Consider the following 27,620-nt stretch of genomic DNA (forward strand, 5'->3'; position numbering starts at 1 on the left):
AATGACCAGTGATGTGGAACATTTTTTCATATGTTTATTTGCTATTTCTACTTCTTTGTCTGAGAAATGTCTGTTCAGTTCAGATGCCCATTTTGGATTAGGTCTTTAAATTTGGGAGGGCTGATTTTTTTTAAGTTCTTTAAAGATTCTAGATAGTGGACCTTTGTCTGAGGAACAGCAGGTGAAATTTTTTTCCCACATTGTGGGTAGTCTCTTCACTCTGTTGGTGGTTTCTGTTGCTATGCAGAAGCTTTTTAGTAAGAAGAAATCCCACTTGTTAATTGTTTGTGCTAGTTCACAGGCAACTGAGGTTTTATTCATAAAATCTTTTCCTACAACAATGTCTTCAAGAGTTCTACATAACCTCTGTTCCAGCTGGTTCAGTGTTTCTGTTTTAATATTTAGATCTTTAATCCATTTACATTTTAGTTTAGTGCATGGTGAGAGATATAGGTCTAGTTTTAATCTTTGGCAAGTTGAAACCCAATTTTTCCAGCACCATTTATTAAAGAGGCTATCTTTCCTCCAGTGAGTGTTTGGCTCCTTTATCAAAGATGAGGTGGCTGAGTGTGTCTGGAGTTGTTTCTGCATCTTCTAATTTGTTCCACTGGTCCTCAGGTCTGTTTCTTTGCCAGTACCATGCTGTTTTTATCACAGTAGCTTTGTAGCATAGTTGCAGGTTGGGGATTGTAATACCCCCTGCCATGCCTCTGTTACCTAGAATTGCTTTTGCTATTCTGGGTCTCTTCTTGTTCCAAATGAATTTTTGGTTTTCTCAAGGTCCTTGAAATACGCTCCTGGAATTTCAATTGGGATTGCATTGAATCTATACAGCAGTTTTGGGAGTATGGCCATTTTCACTATGTTGATCCTTCCTACCCAGGACCAGAGGATGTCTTTCCATTTTCTGATATCCTATTCAATCTCTCTTTTTCAGAGTGCTATAGTTTTCAGAGAAGAGGTCTTTGATTTCTTTTGTTAGGTTGATTCCTAGGTATTTCAGTTTTTTGGATGCTATCGTGAAAGGAATTGTTTGCCCTATTTCTCACTCAGTGCATCTGTTGTTCTTTAGAGGATAGCTATTCATTTTTGTGTGTTGACCTTGTATCCAGCTACTTGACTGAATTTGGTTATTAAATCTAGGAGACTTTTGGTGGAGTTCTTGGGGTCTTCTATATAGAATATCATGTCATCTGCAAAGAATGACAATTTGACGTCATCTCCTTAATTTATTCCCTTTATTTCTTTCTCTTTTCTAATTGCTGTGGCTAATGTTTCCAAAACTATATTGGACAGGAGTGGTGATAGTGGGCATCCTTGTCTGATTCCTGATTTTAGCATGAAGGATTTCAGTTTTTGACCATTTAATATGACACTGGCTGTTGGTTTTTCATAGATGGCTTTTATCAGATTGAAGTAAAGACTGTCCATTCCAATTTTTTGAAGGGTTTTTATCATAAATGCATGTTGGGTTTTGTCAAATGCTTTTTCTGCATCTATTGAGATAATCATATGGTTTTTGTCCTTGGCTCTATTGATATAATGTATTACATTGATTGACTTGTGTATGTTGAACCATCCCTGCATCCCTGAGATGAATCCCACTTGGTCAGGGTGTATGATCTTCTGCATTCTATTTGCCAGTATCTTATTACAGATTTTTCCATCTATGTTCATTAGTGAGATTGACCTATAGTTCGGTTTTTCGGCTGGGTGTTTCTCTGCTTTGGGGATCAAGGTGATGCTTGCTTCCAGGAATGAATTTGGGAGTATTGCTTCCCTTTCAATTTTCCTGAAGAGTTAAACAGTAGTGGCAGTAGTTCCTCTCTAAATGTCTTGTAGAATTCAGCAGTGAAGCCATCAGGACACAGGCTTTTCTTAGTTGGTAAGTTTTTAATTATGTTTTCAATTCCACTGATTGATATTGGGTTGTTTATAATTTTTAGGTCTTCTTCATTCAACTTTGGTAATTCATATGTATCTAGGAATCTGTCCATTTCTTCTGTGTTTTCCATCTTATTGACATACAGGTTCTTGAAGTAGGTATTGATGATCCTCTGGATTTCTGCTGGGTCCGTTGTAATTTCATCCTTTTCATTACTAATTGAATGGATTTGAGCCTTTTCTTTCCTTTTTCTGATGAGGTTGGCTAAGAGTTTGTCAATTTTATTCTTTCAAAGAACCAACTCTTGGCTTCATTGATTTTTTTATATCATTCTCTTAGTCTCTATTGCATTGATTTCTGTTCTGATCTTTATAATTTCCTCCCTTGTATGAGCTTTGGGTTTGTCCTGCTCTTCTTTTTCTAGGAGCTTGAGGTTCAGCATCAGGTTGTTTAATTGGGATCGCCCTGTTTTCCTAATACGAGTATTCACTGCTATGAATTTCCCTCGTAAGACGGCTTTCATTGTGTCCCATAGATTCCAACATGTTGTATTGTCATTGTCATTTAATTGAAGGAACTGTCTCATTTCTTCTTTAATTTCCTCTGTGACCCATTGGTTATTCAGAACTGTGTGTTGTTCAATTTCTATGTGTTTATGAAATTCTTCCAGTTTCTTTTGCTATTGATCTCCACTTTCATTGCACTATGGTCTGATAGTATACAGGGAATAACTTCGATTCCTTTACACTTACTTAAACATGTTTGATGAGCAAGTATGTGGTCTATTTTGGAGAATGACCCGTGTGCAGCTGAAAAGAATGTGTATTCTGATTTTGTGGGGTGGAACACTCTTTTATCTGCTTTTACATGTATGTATTTTTAGCCTTTTTATTTTATGTATACAGTATTTTCACCTGAGGTGAAAAATAAGAACGAGAAAGCAGAAGCAATGAAGGAAGGGAAGGAAAAGGTAGTGGACTGAGAGAACAGATCTGTACTTAAAACCCTGGGTTTATAAACATTAAATCTGCAGCAATATTTAGCTCAAACACAAAAGTAACTACAGTATTACCTCAAATGTAGCTTCTCTCCCAACCTCTCAACTAAAAAAAAAAGGCCTATGACTTTGATCTCACAGAAAAGAAGGATGAGAGAGATAATAAACACATGTTCACAACCAATTGGTGTTGTCAGAAACAAACACACATCTCTGGACTTCCATATCTGTTCATTTCTATTATTCCCAAGAATACTGTTTAGGAAAGAGAAATAGAAAAGATGAGAGTGTAAAATATTAAGATATAAAAACTCAAAATACACACAATGGAGTGGTACTGTGCCTTAAAGAAAAGCTTGAGTCATCTGTAGGAAAATGGAGGCAACTTGACACCATACTGCTAAGTGAAATAGATCAGACACACAAGCTTATATGAGAGACGCAAATTATAAAGAAAGAGCCAAATAAAAGATAGTAAGAAATAAGGAGATAGCTCTTTCTCAAATGGAAAGGATATCCAAAATGTAAGGAGTGGGGAAGGTAGGGGGATGAAGAAAGGAACTAAGATGTTATTGTAGTCAGGGTTTGCAAGGGAATAGATTTAATACAGAGCACATAATTTAGAGGATTATTTTATAATATTCACCCAAAAAGTCAAATGCAGAGAAGTGCAAGAGATCTGTCTGCACACTTCAGACCTGAAGAATTCAGCTGAGGGGCTGGATCCCAGGGCAATGTCCTCTGCAAGTCCAACCAGAGGTCTAGAGTCCACAGTAATCTCATGCAAGTCCATACTGAAGATCTGCACCAGGAAGACCCAAAGGCCAGTGCTGAAAGCTGGAAAGTCTGTGTCTGCGGGGTGAAGGATCTGTGCCAGAAGGCTGAGGGATCCACAGCGGAGCCAGGAAACACACTCCCGGCAAAGAGAACAGCACCCATCCCTGTTGACAGTGAGGACCCAAGCTCCTCGGACATGAGAACAGCCAAGTTCGTGTCAGGAAAACCAGCCATAACAAAGCTTCTCCTGGGAAATCAGCAGTGTGCAATCTTCCTCTCCTGTTCTCCTTTTTTTTTTTTGTATTAAATTCTTTTATTGGTACATTGTAGGTATACAACACAATTACATTTCTCATTGGGAATTGTACCTTTATATAATGCATCTTGGTTCTTATTTTTTCCCCATTCCTAGCCCTCCCTTCACGCCCTCCACCCTTCCCTATTTACAAAGACTTTATTTCCATTTTTTCCATTTCTCATCATTTTTTCCTTTCCCTTCTTTCCTTTCCCCTGTGCCTCCCACTACCCCTACCACTCTGGACCTTTTATTCCTATTTTACATTATCGATTATTCATTCTAATAATTGGTACATTTTAGGTATACAATATAATGACATTCATCATTGGAAATTTGCACCTTTACATAGTCTCTCTTGGTTCTTGTTTTTCACCCTTGCCCAGCCCTCCCTTCAACCCCTCCAGCCCTCCCTATTTACAAAAAATTTTTTCCTATTTTTCCATTTTCTCATATTAATCCCATTCCCTTCTATCCTTTCCCTTAGCCCTCCCACTTCCTTCCCCTTTGCATCCATGTTCATAGCAGCGCAATTTGTAATAGCTAAAACTTGGAAACAGCCCAAATGCCCATCAACTGGAGACTGGATAAAGAAAATGTGTTTTTTTTATAAAATGGAGTACTACTCAGCCATAAAAAATGAGAAATTAGAGACATTTATAGCTAAGTGGGTGCACATTGAGGCAATACTCTTAAGTGAAATAAATAGGACACAGATGTGTAAATACCGAATAGTTTCTCTGGTGTGAGAAACTGAAAGTGTAAATAAGGACTAAATGTATAATAGGTCCTGTTCTCCTTTTATGCCATTCTAGTAACGATTCTCAGGTGAATCTTCCATGCCCAGAACCACTCTGACTCAGTTCATCTGGGCATTCCCATTTAAGTTGGCCATTAGTTAATCTTCCACAGATGTGTTATGTTCATGTGCCAAGTCCACACAAAGAATGCAAACATGTACTAATAAGAAGAAAATACCTAAGCTAAATTGTGCAAGCTGCCTATAATAAAGAGAGGCTGCATGGTTAATTGTATGAGAAAGCACTACCGTACTCTTGACTGGAAAAAAACACATCTAGGTAACAGCCCTCAAGTAATCTATTTAAAAAGTAAGAAAGGTACTAAAAGCAAAAGTCCTATCCCTCTGACTTTGAGGTAAATATGATCTAAACAGTAGATTTATGGAAATCATGTCAGGATCAGTTAAACGAGAAAACTCCATTAGAAAGAAACACAGAATCTGAAAGAGGTCGAAGATAAACTAATTATGCTCTCAATCATACACTTTGAGGTCTATGAAGTTAATCATTGTTAGTGTCAAGCCAGTGCTGCAGCACAAAGACCATTCTATAAAATCAAGCATGTGATAGTTGATTTAAAAGAAATGCTAACTTTTCTTTCTTAAATATATTTAAGTTTACATAATTTCAAAATATTCTGCTTGTCTTCTTCCAGATAAGCATAGCACTGTAGTTAATATTAATAGAACCAATCAAAATGATACCAAATGTAGATCGAATAAAGTATGTAAATGAAAGTACCTTGATTCCAGGGCAATGAGCAAAAAAAGCTTCAGGACACTGAGAATGATAGAGACCTCCGTGACCAACACAACCCCACGGGGACCTGATAGTGAGGCTTCCACAGTTAAAAAGATCCCCAGAACGATAACGGTACTTGGCAGCTTCATTAACGATCTGCAAGCAAAGAAGGGGTGTCACAGTGAGTCCTTCCTTTCAAATCCATTTCCTATGATCATACTATTCGAAATTTTACCTATCACAAAACGTTAACTGTGGCATGACAAAAGTTGACAAAATGTGTGTAAGATGGGTGGTGAGAGGGTGGGGGCAATACTTCAATATTTCATAGACTTAACCTTTCAGAGGCTCAAAGTAAAATATAATGGACTTACTTGATCAAAAGCAGGAAAAATATAATCTGCAAACTGAATTTCAGCAATGGCAGTAGCACCAGTAACTGCAATTCCAATTCCAAATCCAACAATTCCTTGTTCACACAATGGGGTATTAAAAACTCTATCTTTTCCTTAAAAAAGAAAGAAAGTAAATTTAATATGGCAAGTGAGAGAGAGTAATGTAATGTACAAAACATCTGAAAATTTAGTAAATTAATAATGGTGGGGAAGCCAGGCATGGTGGTGCACACCTGTGATTCCAGAACTTGGGAGGCTGAGGCAGGAGGATCACTACAAATTCAAGGCCAGCCTGAACTACATAGCAAGAGCATGTCTCAAAAACAATAACAAGCAAACAGAAAAATAATAGTGGGAAGGGGAATCACAGAACAGTTAATAGGTAATAAGTAGTAATGATGGCTGTTAAATGTAATCAGTAATTATATTATAGTAAATAATCTTTATGTTCCAATTAAAACTGTCATGTTGGAATTTAAGAAAGCAAAATCCAACTACTTAAAAGAAAACATCATGCACAAGACCCTGGATTCAACCACCAGTACAGAAAGGAAAAAAAGGGGGAGCGGGGAGGAAGGAAGGAAGGAAGGAAGGAAGGAAGGAAGGAAGGAAGGAAGAAAAATACACAATACAAATAACCAAAAGAAACCTGATGTCACTTTACTAGCAGGAAGCAAAGCAGCCTTTAAGGGAAAAAGCCTTACCAGAGAAAAAAGGCAAAATTCATACTTTTGAGAGAATTTAATTCACAAGAAGGACAGAAAAATCCTACATTTAAACTCATCTAACAATGGACTCCAAATACATAAGAAAAAGTAACAAAACCGAAAAGACAAATGGACAAATCCACAGTATACTGAGAACCTTCTAGCACAGTAGTTTTAACTGACAGAAAAAGCAAACGATAAAAACATGAAAGATGAAGGTGTGATTAAGAAACATGACCTAATTCACATACACAGGACATTGCACCCACCAGCTCAGAAGTCAATTTCTTTTACAGTAAATAGATAATGCTGACATTAATGGACCATATAGTGGGCTATACATCCAATCTTAACAAATTTTAAAGAATCAAAATCTATTGTGTATTAGTAGATGTTTGCAGTACATGTTTCCATTCCTTGTAGAAAGTTGGTACATGTACATAACACATCTTGCTTCTTTCTTTTCATCCCCTTTCCCTCCTCTCCCTCCCTATTCCCGCCATTTCTTGATTCCCTTTACCATTTGAGAAAGCTCTTTCACCCTACTTCCTATTATCTTTTATTTTGCTCTTTATTTGTAATTTGCATCTCTCATATAAGAGAAACCATGCAATATTTAAGCTTGTGTTTGATTTATTTCACATAACATTATAGTCTCAAGATGCATCCATTTTTCTATAAATGACTCAAGTTTATCTTTCTTTATGGCAGAGTAGTACTCCACTGTGTATAAAGATCACATTTTCTTTATCCATTCATCTGATGATGGACATATCTTACAGAGTATATTCTCTGACCATGGCAGAATTTAGCTAGAAATCAGTTACAAAAAGATAATTAGAAAGCCTTTATGCTATAAAGTGTTAAAAGTACATATCTTAATAACACATGACTCAAAGAAGAAATTTTAATGGAAATTAAAAAGCTTTTTAAATAGAATAATAATGAAAAAACTATATATCCCAACTTACTGAGGTTATAAAGGTAATAGCAAAATTGTCTCTTCCAGACTAACTCTCACATATTTAATGATTATCAATTCTGGGCAAATTATAACAACTATTTAAAGACATGGGAAGGCCAAAATTAAGCATAAATGGACAGGGACTTGACCACTGATAGAAGAGACACTGGGTGGATAAGCAGGGCATTTATAAGGCTTGTCCGAAGGGAGTTTTAACAGTATATGTGCTAGAGAAGATGACAATTCACACCAACAGTCTCCGTTTTAAGAGAATTATCTGAGAATTGTGTTTGAAACTGACAGTGACTGGATACTGAGAAGTAAATCCTTATAGAAAGGCACCACATGGGGTCATCCCAAAATCTGTACAGAAACTGCTCTAACACTCATTGACCTCTGTACCTATCGGACACCCCAAAAACTCAGCAGAGAAACAACCTGGAAGAGCTGAGGAGAAATTTCAGCTGTTATTCTGCCTACCAAACAAGAAACAGAATTTAGAGTTTGAGATTCTTTAAATTAGAGGAGTTTGATAAAGCCCTCAAGCTTTCCATTCAAAATACTACTTTACTTACATTACCACTGGATTCTCACTTGACAGTTTACAGTCTCTCAGCTAATACCTGCATTTTATGACACAACTTAAATTCAGGGATCTGACTGACAGCAAAAAAAATGGCCATAGGCTGGCCAGGTAACGAAATGTTTTGGGACATTTATATAAGCGTGACAATCATGCTTTATTTGTATAACCCAGGGATATCAATACTTCTTGGTATATACAATTCACTTTCAACTCAATCATTCCCTTTGAATCTGAACTATAAATATGGCAGGTGCTGGGAAATACAGATTAGACACATCCTATAGCTTCCAACTCTAAATGCAGCTGCAAAAACTTAAAAGCATGATTCATACTCATCATGATCTATGACCATCTTCTCAAAGTGTGATCTCTATTCCTCATCAGTTCCCTACTTGACTCCAATTAAGCTTGATAATTTTTTTGAAAATCTGATTCCACTGAACTAAGATCAATTCAGTGGTCAAACATAAATTCCACCTGTTTCCACTGGGATCCACGTCCCTGGAATACCTGAACTATCTTCACCAAATATGCAGAATTATTTATTTCTTAGGGCTTACGCTTGTGTAAGATGACCATACAAACTTATCTTCCAAACTGGGATGCTTTTCAGATTGTTAGGAGTTACTAAAAAGATGAATTGATCCTCAACAGGAAGTTCTGTGCAAAAAGGATTGTGCTGGGTAAACCAAGACTTAAGAGTCACCTCATATTAGAGATAAGTGATATGAACACCTAATGGGAAAAGTAATAAGGGAAAAATATTAACCTCACTCATTCCTAACCTACCACATGCTAGCATTCTAAATTTGGCTCCTTGTTATCCAATGCCAGAAAATGAAAAATAAAGTTGAATGAGCAATCCAACCATCAAGGTCATGGTCACAAGTTACCTAAAGTGAACACTATGAGGCACAAAGCCAAGATTCCCCCATCAAGAAGATCACACAGCTTGTTGCTTTTGTTGCCAAGAACACTGTTGGCTAGCAGAAATCAGCTGACCCCCTTTGGGGGCTACAGACATCCCATAGGGTTAGCCACGGTGGCTGTCACTGGCCCTATATCACTTCTGGACACTCCCTCTGTCCAATTCTGATTTCACTGGACAGCAGCACTTGGCGGGGGGGGGTGTCCAGAATGTGATAGATTGCAAGTTTTCCAGATTTAAGAAGTTTGGTTATATTTACAATTATCTTACAAAATCCTTCAGACTGTCACCTCCAGATCTGGGTATGTTGTTCAGCAGTAGAGTGCCTGCTCAAGAAGCACTGGTTAAAGGGACTGTATGTGAGTCTTGTCCTGTAGATTCTAACTCTCTTCCTCTGAACTTCCATATAAGACATGTGGGGCATTGTAACAGGCAAGAGAGGAAAACTAAAGAAGATAAAAATCAACCAAGAGCAAAGATGTGTGCTTAGTAAATGTTTACTGAATGAATGCTTATTAAACATAAAACTTCATTTCCAATCAATGAGTATACAATTTTGAGTAAAAATCCAACAGTGCCCACAGCCAGCAAAGCCCAAATTGGTTCTATAATACAATGAATGATTCCATTAAAAATTGCAAGATCCTCTACTGAGAATATAAACTGCATTTCATTCACCTTTTGACACCCAAGAATACCCAGCACAATGTCCAGAATTTAGTAGTCATTCAATAATATCACTTAAATAAACCTGTTAATTTAGGATAAAAAGACATTTATGGGGCCGGGGATTTAGCTCAGTGGTTTCGCCACCTGCTGCGCAAGAGCAAGGACCTGAGTTCGATCCCCGGTACAGAAAAAAAAAAAAGACATTTATATGTGGGACAATTGTGATATGGTAATGTTACCAAGTAATAAGATATGACACCAAGGTAGATGAGAGTTTAGTTGAAAGAAGCTACAGGTAGAAATATTAAAACCTAAGTGGAAAGATGGGTACAAGTAATACACAATGAAATTTTTCAAATAATAGGAAAATGTGACAGTGAATAAAAACTAAAGCCTTAACCAAGTGCAGTGTATACAGATAATAACTGTATCAAACCATCTCTAGTATACAGTATAGTCCCTGGCACATAGAACTTTAAAAAGAAAAAGTATTCAATGAATGAATGACATTTATTTTCTAAATTGGCTGGTGCAAACTATTTAACTCACAAATGCTAAAGTATAACAAATTAGACCTTAATTATCTAACACCACAGGCACAGATAAAAAATAGTTTTAAACATATAATCCAAATATAGTCTTTTTAGACAATGTCCTAATAGTCCCTCAGATGTTTCTCCAAAAAACTAAAGCAAGTAATTAGTTTAAATTTCCACATAAAGTGATTCAGTTACCAACAATGAATTAAAGTCTCTTTAAAAGCAGTGATTTTTTTTTTTAATGATCAAGAAAACTTAAATGAGAAAATATTTTTTTCTTTTTTTTTTTTTCGTACCGGGGATCAAACTCGGGGCCTTGCCCTTCCTTGCGAGGCAGGCAGCAGAACCACTGAGCTAAATCCCCAGCCCTGAGAAAATATTTTTAAAAGTCTTGCTTAAAACTTTGATTCAATAATCAATTGCATATAAGATAGCATTGTTACTCTGTAAAAATGATAACAATGACCACAGAAATATATATTTCCACTTAGAAGAGGTAGTATAAAAGCTCCAAACTCATGGACAGAACTAAAATATTACTGGTAGTAAAGTGTCAACTTGTTTTATACACTCCACTTTTATTTTTTTAAAAAAAGAAGTTAAGAGGAAGGTAAACAATTAAATAAATATATGGGAAATTTAAGAAAAAGTCTTCAAATCAGTTCAGATTCAATTAAAATCTCCTACTGACAATATCAATTTTATAGGCAACAAGTGATTTTTAATTAAAAGGTAACTGTCAATCTAAACTGAATTACATTTAACATTTCCTGCTTGCTATGCTCTTAAAGTTAAGCATACATTTTTAAAAGATTTTTTCATTTTTTAGTAAATTGTAAAAGAAGTCTTAAAAGTAAAATAAGTGATTTGGATAGATAAAAGTTGTGTCTTTTGTTTGCTAAGAAATTCATTTACTATCGGTAATTGTCAGATTAGAGACCACTAAATATATGAAACACTAGAATGAAATTACTGTATTTTAAGATGAACAAAAGGCTCAGTTTGTCACAAATTAGATAATATCTTTAATGAGTGACTTGCAGCTCAAGGAGAGCAAGCTGAGGTTACAATAAGAAAGCAAGATCTCTCAAACATTTCTAATCTTGTTAGGTAAATCTTCCAAAGGATAACATCAAACTCTCTCAAATCACCTCTTGCCACCATCAAAGGCTCCGATTCTGGTCCAGTAGAAAATATAATCTATTATATAATCTGATATAATCTGTTGATATAATCTGATATAATCTGTTTTTACCCAATAGAATGAACATTTACACATTATGTACTTGAGTGTGTACAGACACTATGACTGAATGCTAAAAATAGTACAGGGATAGAATCAGTGGTGCCTCGGTTCACAAACTTAATTCTTTCCATGATTCTGGTCACAAATCAAATTGGATGAGAACCTAATCAAATTTCCCCATTAGGTCAACCTTGAACCTAATCAGTGAATTTGATTCAGTTTTTGTCCAATTCAGTTTCCAACAACAATCAGGGAAAATATGAAGTTCATGAACCGAGGTACCACTATAAATGAAAAAATTCCAGGCACACTCAACTACCTGATCTTTGACAAATGGTCAAAAACTTTTGCTGAAGGAAAGATAGCCTTTTTAATAAATGGTTCTGAGAAAACTGGTTATCCAGATGCTGAAGATTCAACCTAGACCCATATCTCTCACCATGTACTAAATTAAAATCAAAATAGATCAAAAATCTAAACATTAAAGCAGAAAAATTCAATCTACCAGAAGGCAAAATAGGTAAAATTCTTTAGTACAAAGGTATAGGCAAGAACTTTCTGAACAGACCTTCAGTTGCACAAGAAAGAATACCAAGAATCAACAAATGGGATCAAATCAAATTAAAAAGCTTCTCCACAGCAAAGGAAACCACCAACAGAGTGAAGAGACAACCTAACCAGTGGGAAAAAATTTGTGGACAGTTACTCCTCAGACAAAGGACTAATATCTAGAATATATAAAAAATGCAAAAAATAGACCCTCAAAATAAAAAGACCCAATCAAATAATGGGAAATTGAAATTATCAGACAAATTTCAGAAGAAGAAGTATAAATGGCCAATCATGAAAAATGTTCAACACTGCTGCCCATTACAGAAATGGAAATTAAAACAATACTGAGATTCCATCTCACTCCAGAAAGAATGGCTATCTTCAAGAAATCAAATAACAAATGCTGGTAAGGCTGTGAGTAAAAAGAAACACTTCTTCATTGTTGGTAGGAGTATAAATTAGTATAACTATGGAAATCAGTATGCAGATTCCTCTAAAAACTAAAACTAGAAATTCCATTCAACCCAGCTTTTCCACTCCTAAGTATCTTCCCAAAAGAATTAAAGACATCATATTACAGTGATACATGCATACCTACATTTATAGCAGCACAACTCATAATAGTTTAAGTTTGGAAGTGGCTTTGTGTCCACCAACAAATAAATGGATAAAGAAAATGTGGTATTTATACACAATAGAATATATTCTGCTATAAGGAAGGATAAATTTTAGTCACTTGTAGAAAAATGGATACACCTTAAGACTATAATGTTAGGTGAAATTAATCAGACATGCAAGCTTAACTATAACATGTCTTCTCTTATAACAGAAACCCAAAATATAAAGAGCAAAATTAAAAAAAAAAAAAAAAAAGAAACATCAAGACAGAGCTTTAGCATATGGGAAGGGAACAAAGAGATGGAAGAAAGGAGGAAAGGAGGGAGGGAAATGAGATAAAGGTGAGGACTGTGTTGTATTGTGTACATGTACTAAGTCCCTGTGAGAAACACGATCATTACATGCTGCAAAAATTATATATAAAATATATAATCATTATAAATTATGGATACATATATATACACATATAGTGTGTGTATATATATATATATATATATATATACAGTAAATCCCCTCCTTATAAAAATTTGAGTTGCGAGCTTTCACAGATATGGACTTCACATTTGTTTTTGCTTTTTTTTAATGCTTTACATTGTATACTAGTGGCAAAGGTGTGTAAGACTCACTTTGTTGGACTTAAAGAATCATAATGTTCTTTTTGAACAGAACTAGTTCGTAAGTTGGGGATTTACTATATACATATATATGGTCCAAAACATGGAACTGGGAGGAAGGAGAGGAGAAGGAGATAAAAAAAATTATGTGCCATATACATGTATCAAGTCCCCATGATTAATGTATTATGTCTATAAACATTAACTATTAAAAATAATAAAAAAGATTTTAAACAAAACAAAAGAGTACAGTAGTTAAAATTGTGAGCTCTAGAGTTAGAATGCTTGAGTTTACATGTGGCTCCACCAATTCTTACTTGAATGATTTTATAGGACATAAATAACCATCGTGTCTACTAATTAGGGTTGCTCAAAGGCTCAAACAAGATATATATATATGTGAGATATATATATATATATATATATATATATAAAAGATACATATATGATTTGCAAACCATAAATCAAACCATTACAAGAAAATAAAGAGTTATTATCAGGGTAATGGTGAGGACAGTTAAAAAAAAGAACAAATTTGAGAAACACTATAGAATCCTAGGATTTAACAGTTGTCCACAGAAGGCATGTGAGAGCTAAGAGTCCCCTGATGATTGGCAGGGGAGAGATACCAGGAACTTTGCATGGCCCCCAAGGCATCAGCTTCAAGGCCCCCAAGGCATCAGCTGGAGGAGTTCACCTACCATTGCACCCTGCTGTTTGTTTGTTTGAGACAAGGTCTCACTATGTACTCCAGGTTGGATTTAAACATAGCCCAGGCTGGTCTCAAACTTCCAAAATTCCAAGTGCTGTTACTACAGTAATATGCCACGACACCCAGCTTATAAATTTCTTAAGTAGAAGTATCTAAAACTTATTGTAAGGTTGGGAGTGTGTTTCAGTAGTACAGCATTTGCCTCACATGTAGCAAGGCCATGGGTCTGGTCTCTAGCCCCACCAAAAGGAAAAGAACTTATTAAGAGATTGAAATTGAAGTTGAGAGAAATACACACTAAAATATAATTTTTCAAATAAATGTACACATAGATGATGCTGAATAAACAGATTCCACAAAGGATGAATATGGAAAGTATTTTGCATAAGCCTATAACTACTTCACAGTGGTTGAACATAATCAAAGCTGTCTTTCCATAAAGTCAAAAGAAATATTTGCATCATCCTTGTGATACCAGCTGGAATTTAAGGGCTAGCCATCTACATTTTTCCTTTTAATCTTCCTTCATTTATATGGAAATGAGATGTTTCCTAAAACACATCTGTACCAGTACCTACGTCAATAGCAAAGCTCAAAGCACACAAATTCAACCAGCTGATTCCTGACTACAAGTGAAAACAGTACGCCAACATCATCTAAAACCCATGTGCGTCATCAGTAAGGAGGACATTACCAAGCTGTCAATTTCCATTAACCTGCCTCGCTTTATAAATAGCCTCAACGTCCCTATCTAAATAGGTTGGTGCCCTTTTCTGAAGCAACTGGAACAACATGACAAAGAAGTATTAAAAATAAATGCGCTTTCCCCTTTGCAAACAGGAGAAGGCTGACAGTAAACTACTTCAGTATACAAACTGAAGAGCTATTAATATAATAAAGTTCAAGAGAATGAAGAATCAGTTTTAAACAGAAAATAAGCATTTTGCTAAATATGTCTGCTGTTTTTAAAATATCTGTCAGTGTCACTGCTAACTCAGGGCCCCTACAGGCAGAACTAAACACTCCATGATTATGATCTTTTATACAGTCCCCAAAAGAGTACAATATAAAAGCCCCAAATGATGTTTGGACAAAAGAAAAATAAATTGGTTTTTAAAAGTCAATTGCATTATTCTATTCTAAATCTGAAATGTTTTATAATTTGTATAACATGCCATCATAATTTCCTATGCTGGTTCTAGATATTTCTTTCTGTAAAATCAATTATAACAAAACCTACACATCACTTCTACAACATAATTACCTGTTTACAGCACTTTTCTGGTTCACACACCAATGAATAAATAAAAGCAAAATCAGAAAAATGCATGAACAGAATTTATCAGAAAGCAAAAAATAACAGCTAGAGATCATTAATCAGGCTAGGGAATCTACTAATGTATCTAACCAATGTTCTACCAAGTGGAAAACATATTGAGGTTGGCCCACATTAACCTTGAATAAAATACATTTATACATACAGCCAATGTTTAACAAGTCAAAAACAGCACAACAGTGACATCTCACATAGCTCAAAAACAGATTTATGCTCATTAAAGCATCTAAGACACAATAAAAAAAAATGAGTTAAGTTAAATTGAAAGGTTTCTAAACAACAACAACAAAAATCACCAAGTTAATCAATTAATACACAGAAAGGTCCTTAATCCTCACAGCAGCTTTGGAAAATTCCACTGGAAGTCATTCACTGATACACAATACACCAGGCACATTCAACCTACAGCCCATGAGCCACAGACAGGGCTGGACAGCTAGTGATGCAACCCCACAGGACTATAAAACTCTTAACACTATAATGCGATTTTTGGCAATGTTTTTCATGATTCAACTGCACAGTGCTTGAGCATGGACTGCATAGGAGACAATGAAACTGAATAGGCGAGGGTGCAGTAAGTCCAGCTCCTGTGCCTGACACATAAAGGCAGTTGAATCAAAACCCACATGTGTGAAATCTTAGATGCACTTGTGCAACTTGACAAATAACACACAATGATTACTAGTAATAGTGATTTTTCAGCAGCTGTGGCATGTGAAGTACAAAAATGTATCAAATAGGTTTTTGCACACGATATTGTTATAATTACATATACAATGTCACTGATACTAGAAAAATAAATGGTTGATTATTAATTTTTGAAATGTCCAGAGTGGCAATCAGACATTCAATTCAAAAATTTGATCATGTCTCTACTAGACTTTGGTAAGACCAATCTTCCCAGAAAAAAAACACACTTCACAATCACACCTTATTTATGAGATCACTTTTTCACAGTATATACATTTGTGAACAAGTATTTTCAAGGATGAGGCACAAGAATAAAATTCTATGAAAATTTTCTTGAAAACTCAAAATTTCAACCACTTCCATAGAACCAGACAATGATTCATTAGTTTTATAAAAAAAAAAAAGGTCAAATATCACAGTAGTTTAATGCTTGTTGCCCTCGTTTTTGTTTTTTGTTTTTTTTGGTACCGGGGATCAAACTCAGGATCTTGCACTTGTGAGGCAGGTGCTGGAACCACTGAGCTAAATCCCCAGCCAACTCTTTTTTTAATGTTATACAAAAATATAATTTTAAAGGGATGCTGTTACTTATATACCTTAACTATAGTATATATTTTATATGCAGCTCAAGATAATTCTCTTCACTCATTGTAGCCCAAGAAAGCCAAAAAGTTGAAAATGCATGAAATATATTTATTATATCAATTAAATGAATCACCACTTTATTCCCTTTATTTGGTCTAAATCATGACAACTGGCTTCCATTCTTCCATTTGTTCAATGAATTGTGTATGACACTGTTATGAGCATCACAGGAGATAAAGGGCATGAGCTGTACGTTCCGGTTAGTACACTGTGGGAAAACAGTGTAGTGAGTTATAGATGCAGTGCTAGACAGAAGGAACAGAGAACAGCTGGGAGGAATTCGAGGCAGCAAAGGCTGTGAAGAACATATGCGAGGCCTGAAAACACTGGCTTGATTTCAAACAGAGAGAGACATAGTGCAAGAAGATAGAGAGGAAGATGAGGTGCTTTGCTGGGTGATGTAGATGCATGCAAGAATATGGGGAAATAGGGAGACTGAAGCTAGAAACAAAAGTCAAAGCCTGATCTTAAATATTAAGCTAAGAAAACTAGATTTTACTACTCAATTTGGGGGTCATTTTAAGCAAGGAAGTGTTGATCAGAGCTTTATTTTGGGAAAATTAATGTCCCATATGTATATACAAATTAAACTAAAAAGAACGTAAAAACATTCATTAAGTCAAAAGTGATGAGGGCATGATCCATGATAGTGACAGTAGAAACAATAGAGAGAGAAGCTCCAAGTAAAACCCACAGAACTTGACAACTCTGAGTTTTTGTTGTTTTGAGGACTAATAAGCAGTAATAAGCAGAATTTGAAAGTCTCCATACATAAAACATACAAGCAGAAAGGTTTCTATATTGATCTGAAAGCAATAAAACAGATGCAGAAGGATGAATTTCACTTGAAATAGAGTGAATATAGACTTTTTAAGAAACAAATGTCAGATTCGTTTTTAAACAAAAGGTCAGGAGAAAACCAGCATACATCATGAAGCTGCTTATTGGGTCCAAAACAGATGGCCTGCTAAAATAAGCTAGGGCATAGAATATAACCCAGTATTCCAAAATTAAAGAAATCTATATTTATTCTGTATATTACAAGATTTAGTCATATCTGCTTGAAGCCTTATTCTTCTCATCTATTGCTGACTCCACTTTTTCATAAAAATTGCTTTTTTTTTTTTTGCTTAAATTCTTTTATTGGTACATTTTAGGTATAAAATATGTTTACATTTATCATTGGGTGCTTCTACCTGTACATTATGTACCTTGGTTCTTATTTTTTCCCCATTACCTGTGTACCCTTCACCCAAAAATTGCTTTTATTTAAATCAACAAATTATCAATGGCCTCTTAACTGCTACACTCAACAGAAATGTTTCAATCTAACTTTAACTCAAATTTCACCCCTCAATATAACCCTAGATCCTTTCTTCTCCATTTGTTTCAACTTCCAAAGAAGCAGGAATCCTATCACTGCTCCCTGACTGATTATTCATCATCTTCTCTATACCACCACAGATTATTCTCATTAATACTCAGGTAGACATAGTGTTCCTCAAACAGTACAGCGGTCACAAGTACCTACCAGGAAACTTCACCTCACCCCCAGTTTCCTCTTCATCCTGCTAGTTATGTACTAGACTTCCAGTTTTATCATTTACTAGTCACCTTCTGTGACGGTACTCAAAATATATCAGATTCTTAAACAGGAAAAAAACATAGGCCTCAAATGCTAAATTATTTATATTCTAATGATATTTGAATTTCTACAAACAAAAAAGTTTTATAAAACTAACTTTTTGTATTTGTCAAGTGTATATATATATATATATATATATATATATGTAAGATTATTGTTTCAAAGAAAATACAAAATCATTACAATGAAAACCATTAATAGGAAACCGATTTCTTCTGAAATTTAACCACCATGTCAGATTTAATCATAGAAAGTGAGATCTCAGAACTACTAGTTCCAGTGAAAAACCTTGGGGAAGTTATTTAGCCTCTTTATGCCTCAGTTTCTATACCTGAAAAGTGGGTTTATAAGAGAACTAACTTGACAGGCTTGTGAGGATTAGGTGATCTAATTATATAACGTTCTCTCAGAAAAGTCCTGGGAATGTAAAAAGCACTATATGAGTTTGCTGCTACTACTATTAATATTACCATCATTATTGATATTGTTATACTATTAGAGCAAAGCACCCAGGCATGTAAGCATAGTACCAGCCCAGTATTCATTCCCCCATTCTTCTACAGTACCAGAACCCGACTTTTGGCTGAGCACAAATCCATACAGAATAAAGTTACATATTCCAGCCTCCATGCGTACAGATGTTATAAACTGCTCCCTTAAAAAATTCCTTGGACTCTGCCAGGTAGGGGAAGGAAACTAGAGATCTGAGGGCTTCTTCAAAAGATTTTCAAACAATTTTCCTTATTTTACAGCCCTACGCCCCCATCTCTAGTCCCAGAGGTACTGGACATTGCCAATTTTTGAGACTTTGATAATTCTATGATGTAAATTAGTCCAGTTTTTGGCCGTCCCCTCTGGATTCTGTTTTTCCAAGCCTATGAAATTTTTACTTTTCAGCTTCCAACATTTTCCTCAGATTGTATCAATCCCATTGTTCCCATCCACATGGATTAAGGCCTTTACAAAGAAAGATCCCTTGACATTTTAGTGGAGTTGAGGGTGCGTGGGGGGGGAACAAGAGTGTTCAGTGCTATCGTTTTTCTTCCCTCTTAGGCACTATGTTCCATCAAAACTCTCAGTGAACATTTAATTCATCCACTGTTATTTAAATTCTGGCCTAAGTGTAAAAAAATTTCTTAGCATTTCTTGCATAATTTTATGTTGTTATTTCATTCTCATACTATTTTACTTCCTATGCAATTTTGCTTTGGTCCCTCTAGCATACTGTGATTCCCTTAAAGGCAGAAACAACATTTTAAAAATTTTATACCTTCTAGAGTAGTAGTTCTCAATCTTCACTGCATACTTGAATCACCCAAGAGACCTTTTAAAGCTCCAATCCTGCAGCCATATTCCCATGCCAATAACTCCAAATTTCTGGGGTGAGGACTAAGCATCAGTACTGTTGGCTATGGGAAAGGCCAAGAAGCAGTGTTGAGTGATATTACAGCTGTCTGGTGACATATTCTGAATATTTATCCCACACATGTACACACACAGTGCTAAGGTATCTACTTTCGATGGACGGCATTTCCAATGATCTCTTGGTCCTAATAATTTAAACTTTGAAACTAAGAAAATAACCCAAGTAATCCCAGAACATACTAAAAAGTGCACTGGTCTAAACACAGTGCCTTTTTTTTTTATTTGTTGGGCAATACTGTGATATTAACTACCTCTTTCCCATGCTCACTAGGCCATGTGGCAATGCTAGTAGTTACTGCCAGCCTTTCTCTACTGAGAGTACTTCAGCCCACAGCTGCCTTGTTACTCCTTCTCTCCTTGGGAGCAGCTGGCCCAGCAATCATCTCACATGCATGAAGGGAACCAAGGCTATTTCGAGCAGCATCCTTCCAATTTTGCAAAAACTATAACACTGACCCAAAAAATAAAACTGATGGAGTTGCTATGCAGCAGAAGCTCCAGAATATACGTGCAGAAAAAGCCTAGGAGATTCCGTCCAGTTGAGAATTAAAGCCAAAAGGCTTGCCTTAAACTTACAGGTCCATAATGGGTCTTTTGGTTTTACTCAGATTTGATGTATACATGAGATTATTTGGGAGAACTGATGAAGACTGAAAACCCCTCCTACTAACGCCATGTTAGAAAAGGCAGAGATCACAGAAACATTTTACACTGTACCATTGACAGAGGACTCTTCACTTAGGTGGTAGGGGTCCCCAGGAGATGGACACCGTACACTTGTGGCTGTGCAAAGTAGTGGCAAGAAGAATGCAGGGAGGGCAAGACCCTGACCAGTTACTAAAGACTGCAGAAACAGGTTTCACAAAGGAAAAACAGATTCCATGTAGTCTGGAAGACAGAATCAATCAAATGTAGTTGTTAACTGGACCTAGCCCCTTTGCAGTTGATTAGAAATCAAAGACCAAAAGAGATGCAAATAACATCAGAAGGGGACCTGCAAAAATAAAGCTGAGCAAGGAAATTCTGTTAAATTAGATTCTCTCCTCAACAAAAAGTCACGTATGTAACTCTCAAAAGGAATGATACCTATTTTTGGCTCCTGCACTTCCTTGGAACATGGAAACTCTTCTAGGGGAAAATGGGAGGTGGAATACAAATAATGAGAGCAGTAGCAGCAAGCTGTTCAAAGATATTTAAACACAGAAAGATGGTGGGGTAATTTGGCTCTTGGTCTTCAGTAAAATGAATACTGAAGAGCTACAGATCACTTAGCTTGGAGGAACTGGGGACAAATCTTACTGAAATTTTACTTTACTGAAGCTTTTCATTAAGCTAATGGGAGCTAATGCTAGGTAGTGAACAGCCTTCTGCCATTCCCTAAGTGTGAGGCGAATAAAGGTAATTTGGCAAGAACTGATTGAGGGAATTGCTTCAATGAGACTAGTTGGCTCCAAGTCTGTTCATAAGTATCTGAGAGAAATCAGGAAAGGCTGGGCAGCTTGGAGGCTCCCCACAGACGCAGGTTCACCTCTTGACCCATTTGCAGGCTGTGAGGTAAATTAAGCCAATTAAGAGAGCACAGCTACCACAATACCTGTATGCTAAGATACTGAGCTTCTCTCTCTTTATATAAAGAGTTAGACACTGAGAGCAGAGTTGTAACAATCTTTGATGTTTATGGACAGGATAATTAAAAGCTAAATGGTCTTTGGGCAAAAACTTCACAGACTCTTTATCTGAAAAAAGAAAAAGTACTTCCTTTAGGCAAATGACTAAGCTGCCTAATTAGACTTAGAATCTGTTAAAAATACTGTGGAAGTTTTCCCTTTAATGACCAATCTATCAGTCTTTAATTTAGATTTAAATGAACACAATGGGCTTATGCCATTTAATATGCTTCATTTCTTTCTTTTATTAAAAAATTAAGATGTTCCTAATGTGATTTAAAGTTTTCTTTTGTTTGAGGAACTTCCACTTTTTACAAAATCAAAAGAGTATTCAAATTTCGTATGTATAGGATCTTGTTTAATTACAAATGTAATATTTGGTTTATGTGTGTTCCTTTTTGGCTTAGAAACAAGTTTCTTTGTTTCTGCTGGAATCCATAACTGGCAAGGACAAGAAAAGAGGAAAATATGGGTTAAATGAGCAGCCTGCCCAGAAATTGAGAAGAAATTCCTTATTACTAAGAATGCTTGAGTTACAAGGAGCCAAAACTACAGAAAAATAATTCTTTGCCTAATTTATGACTGGCTAGATGCCACCACTTCAGGATGGTGGCCAGAGGACCTGTGGGGAGAGATGGCAGGATGCCACAAAGAAGGTCAAGCACTTCGTTGCTAATGCTGCCTTTGGGTGTAGCTGCTCACTAGGAAACTGAAAACTTTTCATCCAATAAGCTTCCCAAGTGATTTCCTAGCACATAACATGTGCCAACTTTTACCTAACTTATCCTTCATCAACTCTGCCAATTGAGAAATCTCATCTATATTAAATGAGAACAGAAAACAAAGTGATGTGCTCCAGTCCTCCAACTTTTAGATAGACAGCCTTGCTCAACAAATAGCTGGCAAATGACATTAGTGCTATCTTCCACGAAAGGCCATTTTTACTGGCTGTTTCTAATGTGATTAGAAAATGATTTTTCCTAGTGAATTTAATTATTATTATCATTATTATATGATTTCATGACAGGCACTAAACAGTGGATTCCAAGTTAGAATTAGAAGTATAGCATTGTCTAGCTCTGTAACAACATTCATGTTCAGACTCAAGCTTCCTGAGAGGTGAGTAACATCGACTCGGTGTCTGAACACAGTGCCAAGCTGCCCTATAGCACCACAGCTAGCAAGCACATGAGCTCTAGAAAGAGTGCTCTAGAAGAAAAAGCATTCTCAGGTGTAGTTTAACAAGCTTTGCGATCTGTTTCACTTGAAATATGAAGGGAGAATCTAAGCATTCCCAGATATTACTGAACATTTCTATAAGAATTGTTGTACTGACCCTCACTCGGCTCTAATAATTCGATAAATCTACATTGGTAAATCTACATTAATAATAATCTTTACCGGCTAATTTCTTAATTTTGAGGAACTTGGAAGAAGTGTTAAAGAAATAATTCCCAAAGATCTCTGAAAAACTGAAATCAAGGAATGTACAATGCTGTTTAAAGGGGGAAAAAAAGAATTTTTTTGTATCTGGTCTGATCTAAGCTACACTACAAATCTGCAAATTGCTTTTAATACAATAAAAAGGGTATCATTTTTCTAATTCTTTTAAAAATTTTATTAGTATGTGTGTACACTACATAATGTTTGCATTCCTTTGTGTAGTCGGTGCATGTACAAGGCACATCCCAATTTCTTTTCTCTCCCCTCCTTCTCCCCTCCCTCTATCTCTTGATTCCCTTCCCTTTTGAGAAAGATCTATCTCCCTGCTTTCTATTATCTATCTTTTATTTTGCTCTTTATTTTTAATTTGAGTTCAATTGTTAAGTCTGCAAAGACATGAATCAATTTTGTACTATCTGCTAATAATTATCTATGATTTCATTTCTCCTGGTACACTTTAATCTAAATCTGTCTCCCAACTCCCATCACCAACAGTGGTGCTCACATCTGAAAGTTGGAAAAGCATGCCACTCTCAAATAAACTTAAGGTAATACCTTCTGAATGATGATTCAAATGTCAAAGAGAACACTTGTTGACAGCTCTAACACTTATTGTTTAATCAATTATTGAAAAAAAATTTGTTGAAGCAGAAGCTGTCATCCAGGACAACGGAAGGCACTCAGGAAATTTTGTGGACAAGAGAATCACAAAAGGACATTTTTCCCAACTTTTTAATGTGGGTTTCTGATAGCTAGCTTCATCTTACTCTATGAATAATCAACATGTCAAGCTTTGCTTACTTAGAATTCCTTATATTTCTCACATTTTTACATAAATGTATTGCTCAACCACTTGCCACTGGGTAACCTGGTAACAGTAGCCTTAGAACTTCAGTTTCTACATTATATGGAGAAGGATGAGATCAGGGGTCTTCAACCTCAACACCATTGATGCTTTGGGGCCACAGTTCTGTTGAGGGGTGCGGGCTGCCGTCCTGTGCATGGTAGAATAGTTAGCAGCAGCCCCGATCTTTGCCCCTGATGCTAGTGCATCTCTCAGCTATGATAAACAAAAATGTCTCTAGACATTACCAAAATCACCACCAGCTGAGAACTAGTTAGTATATCCTCAATTCCTCTTCAGGTCTGATATACAACAAAATATATTAAATATCTTATTTTCTTAAATGTTATTGTTAAGCCACTGATCAGCAGGCCAACTGTGAGAATATTCACTTTGATTTTTAGAGAAAATAAAATACAGTAATCTTTGTATCAATTCTAATTTTAGTAGGTCTAAAATCTTTTATTTGGAATAGCAATTCACAAAAGGTCATCAAAGCAGTAAATAAGGAAAATTAATGAAGTATCCGTTAATAAGATTTGAATCTCATTTTCTAGGGTAACTCCTTCAAGAGAATAAAAAAATAGGATAAAGAGAAAAGCAAATTGCTGGGTCATATGATAATTCTAATTTTTGAGGAGCTGACATACTATCTGCCATAGCAGCTGTGCCATTTTGCATTCCCATCATCAGTGCACAAGAGTGTCAATTTCATCAAATCCTCAAAACTTATTTCCTGTCTTTCGTTTTTGCTAACAGCCATCCTACTAAGTATGAAGTATATCCCATTATGGTTTTGATTTGCATTTCCCTAATAATTAGTGATGTTGAACACTTTTTCCTGTGCTCATTAACCATTTATATATAGTCTTTGGAAAATCCTTAAAATTATTGAAGTGATTTTGCATTATGAAGTTTTACAATTTTTAAAATAACATTTTAAAAAGAGTATTGCAAGAAAAAAAAATAGCCATATTAAACATATTCATCTAGTTCTACCACATGTGTACTTTTAGAAACCCAAAGGAACTTTGTAATATAAGGAGCAATTTAAAGAGCTTGATGCTCAGGAAATAAGAAAATCACTTAAAGCTAACAATACTTTAACAGCCATATTGGAAAAAGAAAAATATTTATACCAACTTAATACCTGTTCTCACTGAATTCCTGGTACAGTTAGATGTCTTACTGTCTATATCTTGTACTAAATTTGTTTTAAGTCAGAAATATACTTCAATAGGAGGAATAAATGATGCATTCCATTTCCCTGAGAAATATTTATAAATTTTATCAAGTATTTTTTCTTCATTAAAATTGGTTTCAATTAATCCAGAGATGAAGCCCTCACCTCACAGCCATTCTTCAATGGAACCCTAAAACTAAACCCCAAAATATGATCATTCAAGTAACCCTTTCTTGCAGCAAGAATATATACTAGAAGGCCATCTATTATGTTGAAGATGTTAGTTTCATTATTCATGTAAAAGTATAAGAGAACTGTCAAAATTTTTTCTTACATTCTCAAATCTATAATTTACTATGCTGGAAAAGGGGCTTCTTAAGAAAAAAATAAAGTTTCATGAAGTACCCAATGGTTCCAAGATGATATAATAATTGTTATATTCTTAAACCTCTAAATGTAAAGGGAATTTCTGCATGAAGAAAGTGTTTTCTTCTTTTCAAAAGGAAGACAGACCACAAAGAGTACCTGGAATCGTGTAAAATATCCCTAAGAATAAGCTTGTCCTTTCCCGCACTTTACTGATGAAGAAATGGAGGTCCAAAGTCAACTCCCAAAATATGAGCATATGATAGATGAAAATCTGCTTCTTTCACAAGCTTGTCCTAGTTTGCCTTCCTGACATCAGTGTATTAAAGTATCTGATTATACAACTTTTGTGATATTTACATAAGAAAACAAGTAAGTGGTTATATTAGTTTCCCCAATCTGCTGTTATAATTTCACTTGTGGTATGGAGGAATGAATATAGTAATGGAAAAATATCAAGCCCATGAAAAGGCAGATGTTCAGGCCTGTACTCACTCAGCAAGTCCTCTACTGCTCCTTTTCTCACCTAATTTTCCTCCACTTCATGCCCCAAATACACTCTAAAAGCCACAGCCAGGTATATTTCTATCAATATAAAATAGTGTAAAAAACACACATTGAACCTGACACACCAGGCTTATTGAAATAGAACACACTCATGAGTCTGACAATCATGAGATCACTCTGTATATGCATGTGGCATTCAACATAAAATCACACATACTCTACACAACTACCCTGAATGTCTTCTCCCATCACCTGCTTCCCTAGAATTCTCCTAGATCCAACTGTTTCTCCTTGTAGAGAGATCTCATACCTAAATAGTATAAAGCTGCCATTTGATATGCAATGAGTTAATGAGGACATACTATTGTATTTATTTTCATTGTCAAGGCATTCATGTTATTTTCTTCTATCAAGGGACAAGGGAATGAGTAGGAAGTCGTTCAGTGACACTATACTCACACTTCTGGATCATCTCGAAGACAAAACAGCCGTCTCTCTTTTTGTATAGCTTTGGCTCTAATTATCCAATTCCTTCTTTTTAAAGTTAAATAGTAGTCAGCTTCATGTCATTATGTCAGTAAACCTGAGATCCTGCAAATTCTATCTTCCGATGGAATATGAAATACCTTCTGACAGTTCAGGTTCCACAGTAGCAACAGGAATGGTCTCATCGCAAAGCACAGACTGCCACCTACTGGCGGTGATCCCTTCCTGCTCAGGACTCATCTCAGAAAGCCGGGTGTTCTCTCAGAAGAGGTTTTTGTCGCTAAGTCATTTCATGCAATTTATGCAACTCTATCAATATACTTTATTAGTTCTTCTAAATACAAATTACTTTAACTTAAAAACAGAATGCTAAGCAGAGATCCTCCTGTAGAGCTCAAAATTCCTGAGCTATTTTCAAAGACCTGAGATTATAAAAATAAGTATGATTCTTGTTCCTGTTTTTCTTTTTTTAAATATGCAAGAGAATCTATCTATGTATATGTATATATACACACATCACTATAATTCACTTTTGAAAACAGAAGCTCACTGCTGTCAGAGAGTAGTCATGATTGAAGCGTCCATCTTGATTGAGTCATTCATATTAAAAGGTTCATTTCTTAGTCCTAAAGTTATTGTAAAAATTCACAGCAGCTATTGACAGTAAGCTAAAAGAGTTAATTAGCTATTAATTAGCTGAGTTCTCTGCCTTGTAAAAACAAATCTGTAAGAGTCCTCTACGAGTACTGAACTTTTTTCTGAAGAAAGTTTCTCCCCTTTTTAACCTATTTTTTTAAGAAAAACAAAAAAGCAGACCAATCAAAATAATTATAAGGAATCAAGAAAACCCCCTTTCTGAGGCAGTAGGTCACTGTTGGTTAGAGACAAAGGCTAAGTTCAGTCAAAAATGCTGATTTAGTAAGTACAACTGTCAGAATCAGTATAAGGTATTAAGGATGTATGGATGTCTTACAGATGTGTTGGCTTTGAAAAGCTGTCTGATGGGAGATATGACAGAGAGATAGTTAGAATATAACTTACAAGATGAAAAATCTAAGCAGTGACAACAATAATACCTGAGTCAGCTTGGAGGGCCAGGAAGAGCTTCACAGAGAAATCTTCTGAAGGAGAAATAGGAGTTTTCCAGGTAATCAGACTCGGGTGAGAGGTCCAGATAGTGTGTGCAAAACAAATGAGAACAGAGAAGCATCCCTAATCCAAAATTTGTGAAAAATAGAGTGAATGAGGTCAGGTAAATTTCAGTCTTTGGCATATCTTGCTAAGAAATGTGCACTTACAATGCTAACACTGACAACTAGATAAGGAATGGCCTGAAGTAGGGTAAGACCAAAAGAATA

General features: G+C 35.6%; 1 protein-coding gene across 9 annotated transcripts in view; it reads right to left on the reverse strand.

Moving 5' to 3' along the window:
• Window positions 1-27,620, reverse strand: part of Bckdhb (branched chain keto acid dehydrogenase E1 subunit beta) — a 184,869-nt gene that overhangs the window by 144,610 nt on the left and 12,639 nt on the right. For 8 of the 9 annotated variants that reach the window (XR_015441572.1, XR_015441570.1, XR_015441571.1 and 5 more), the window contains exons 4-5: window positions 5,870-6,003; window positions 5,496-5,651 (exon numbers count right to left, since the gene is read on the reverse strand). The exons of the other annotated variant lie outside the window; for it this stretch is intronic. Coding sequence is in view for 5 of the 8 variants with exons in the window: in XM_087188129.1 (XP_087044255.1) it covers window positions 5,496-5,651; window positions 5,870-6,003 (290 nt within the window). In the remaining 3 variants the exon portion in view is untranslated. The remainder of the gene's footprint in view (window positions 1-5,495; window positions 5,652-5,869; window positions 6,004-27,620) is intronic. 9 annotated transcript variants of the gene reach the window in all.

This window comes from Heterocephalus glaber, unplaced genomic scaffold (assembly GCF_053883595.1).
Source record: "Heterocephalus glaber isolate CG9 unplaced genomic scaffold, H.glaber_assembly_v1.0 deba00001523, whole genome shotgun sequence".
NCBI lineage: Eukaryota > Metazoa > Chordata > Mammalia > Rodentia > Bathyergidae > Heterocephalus > Heterocephalus glaber.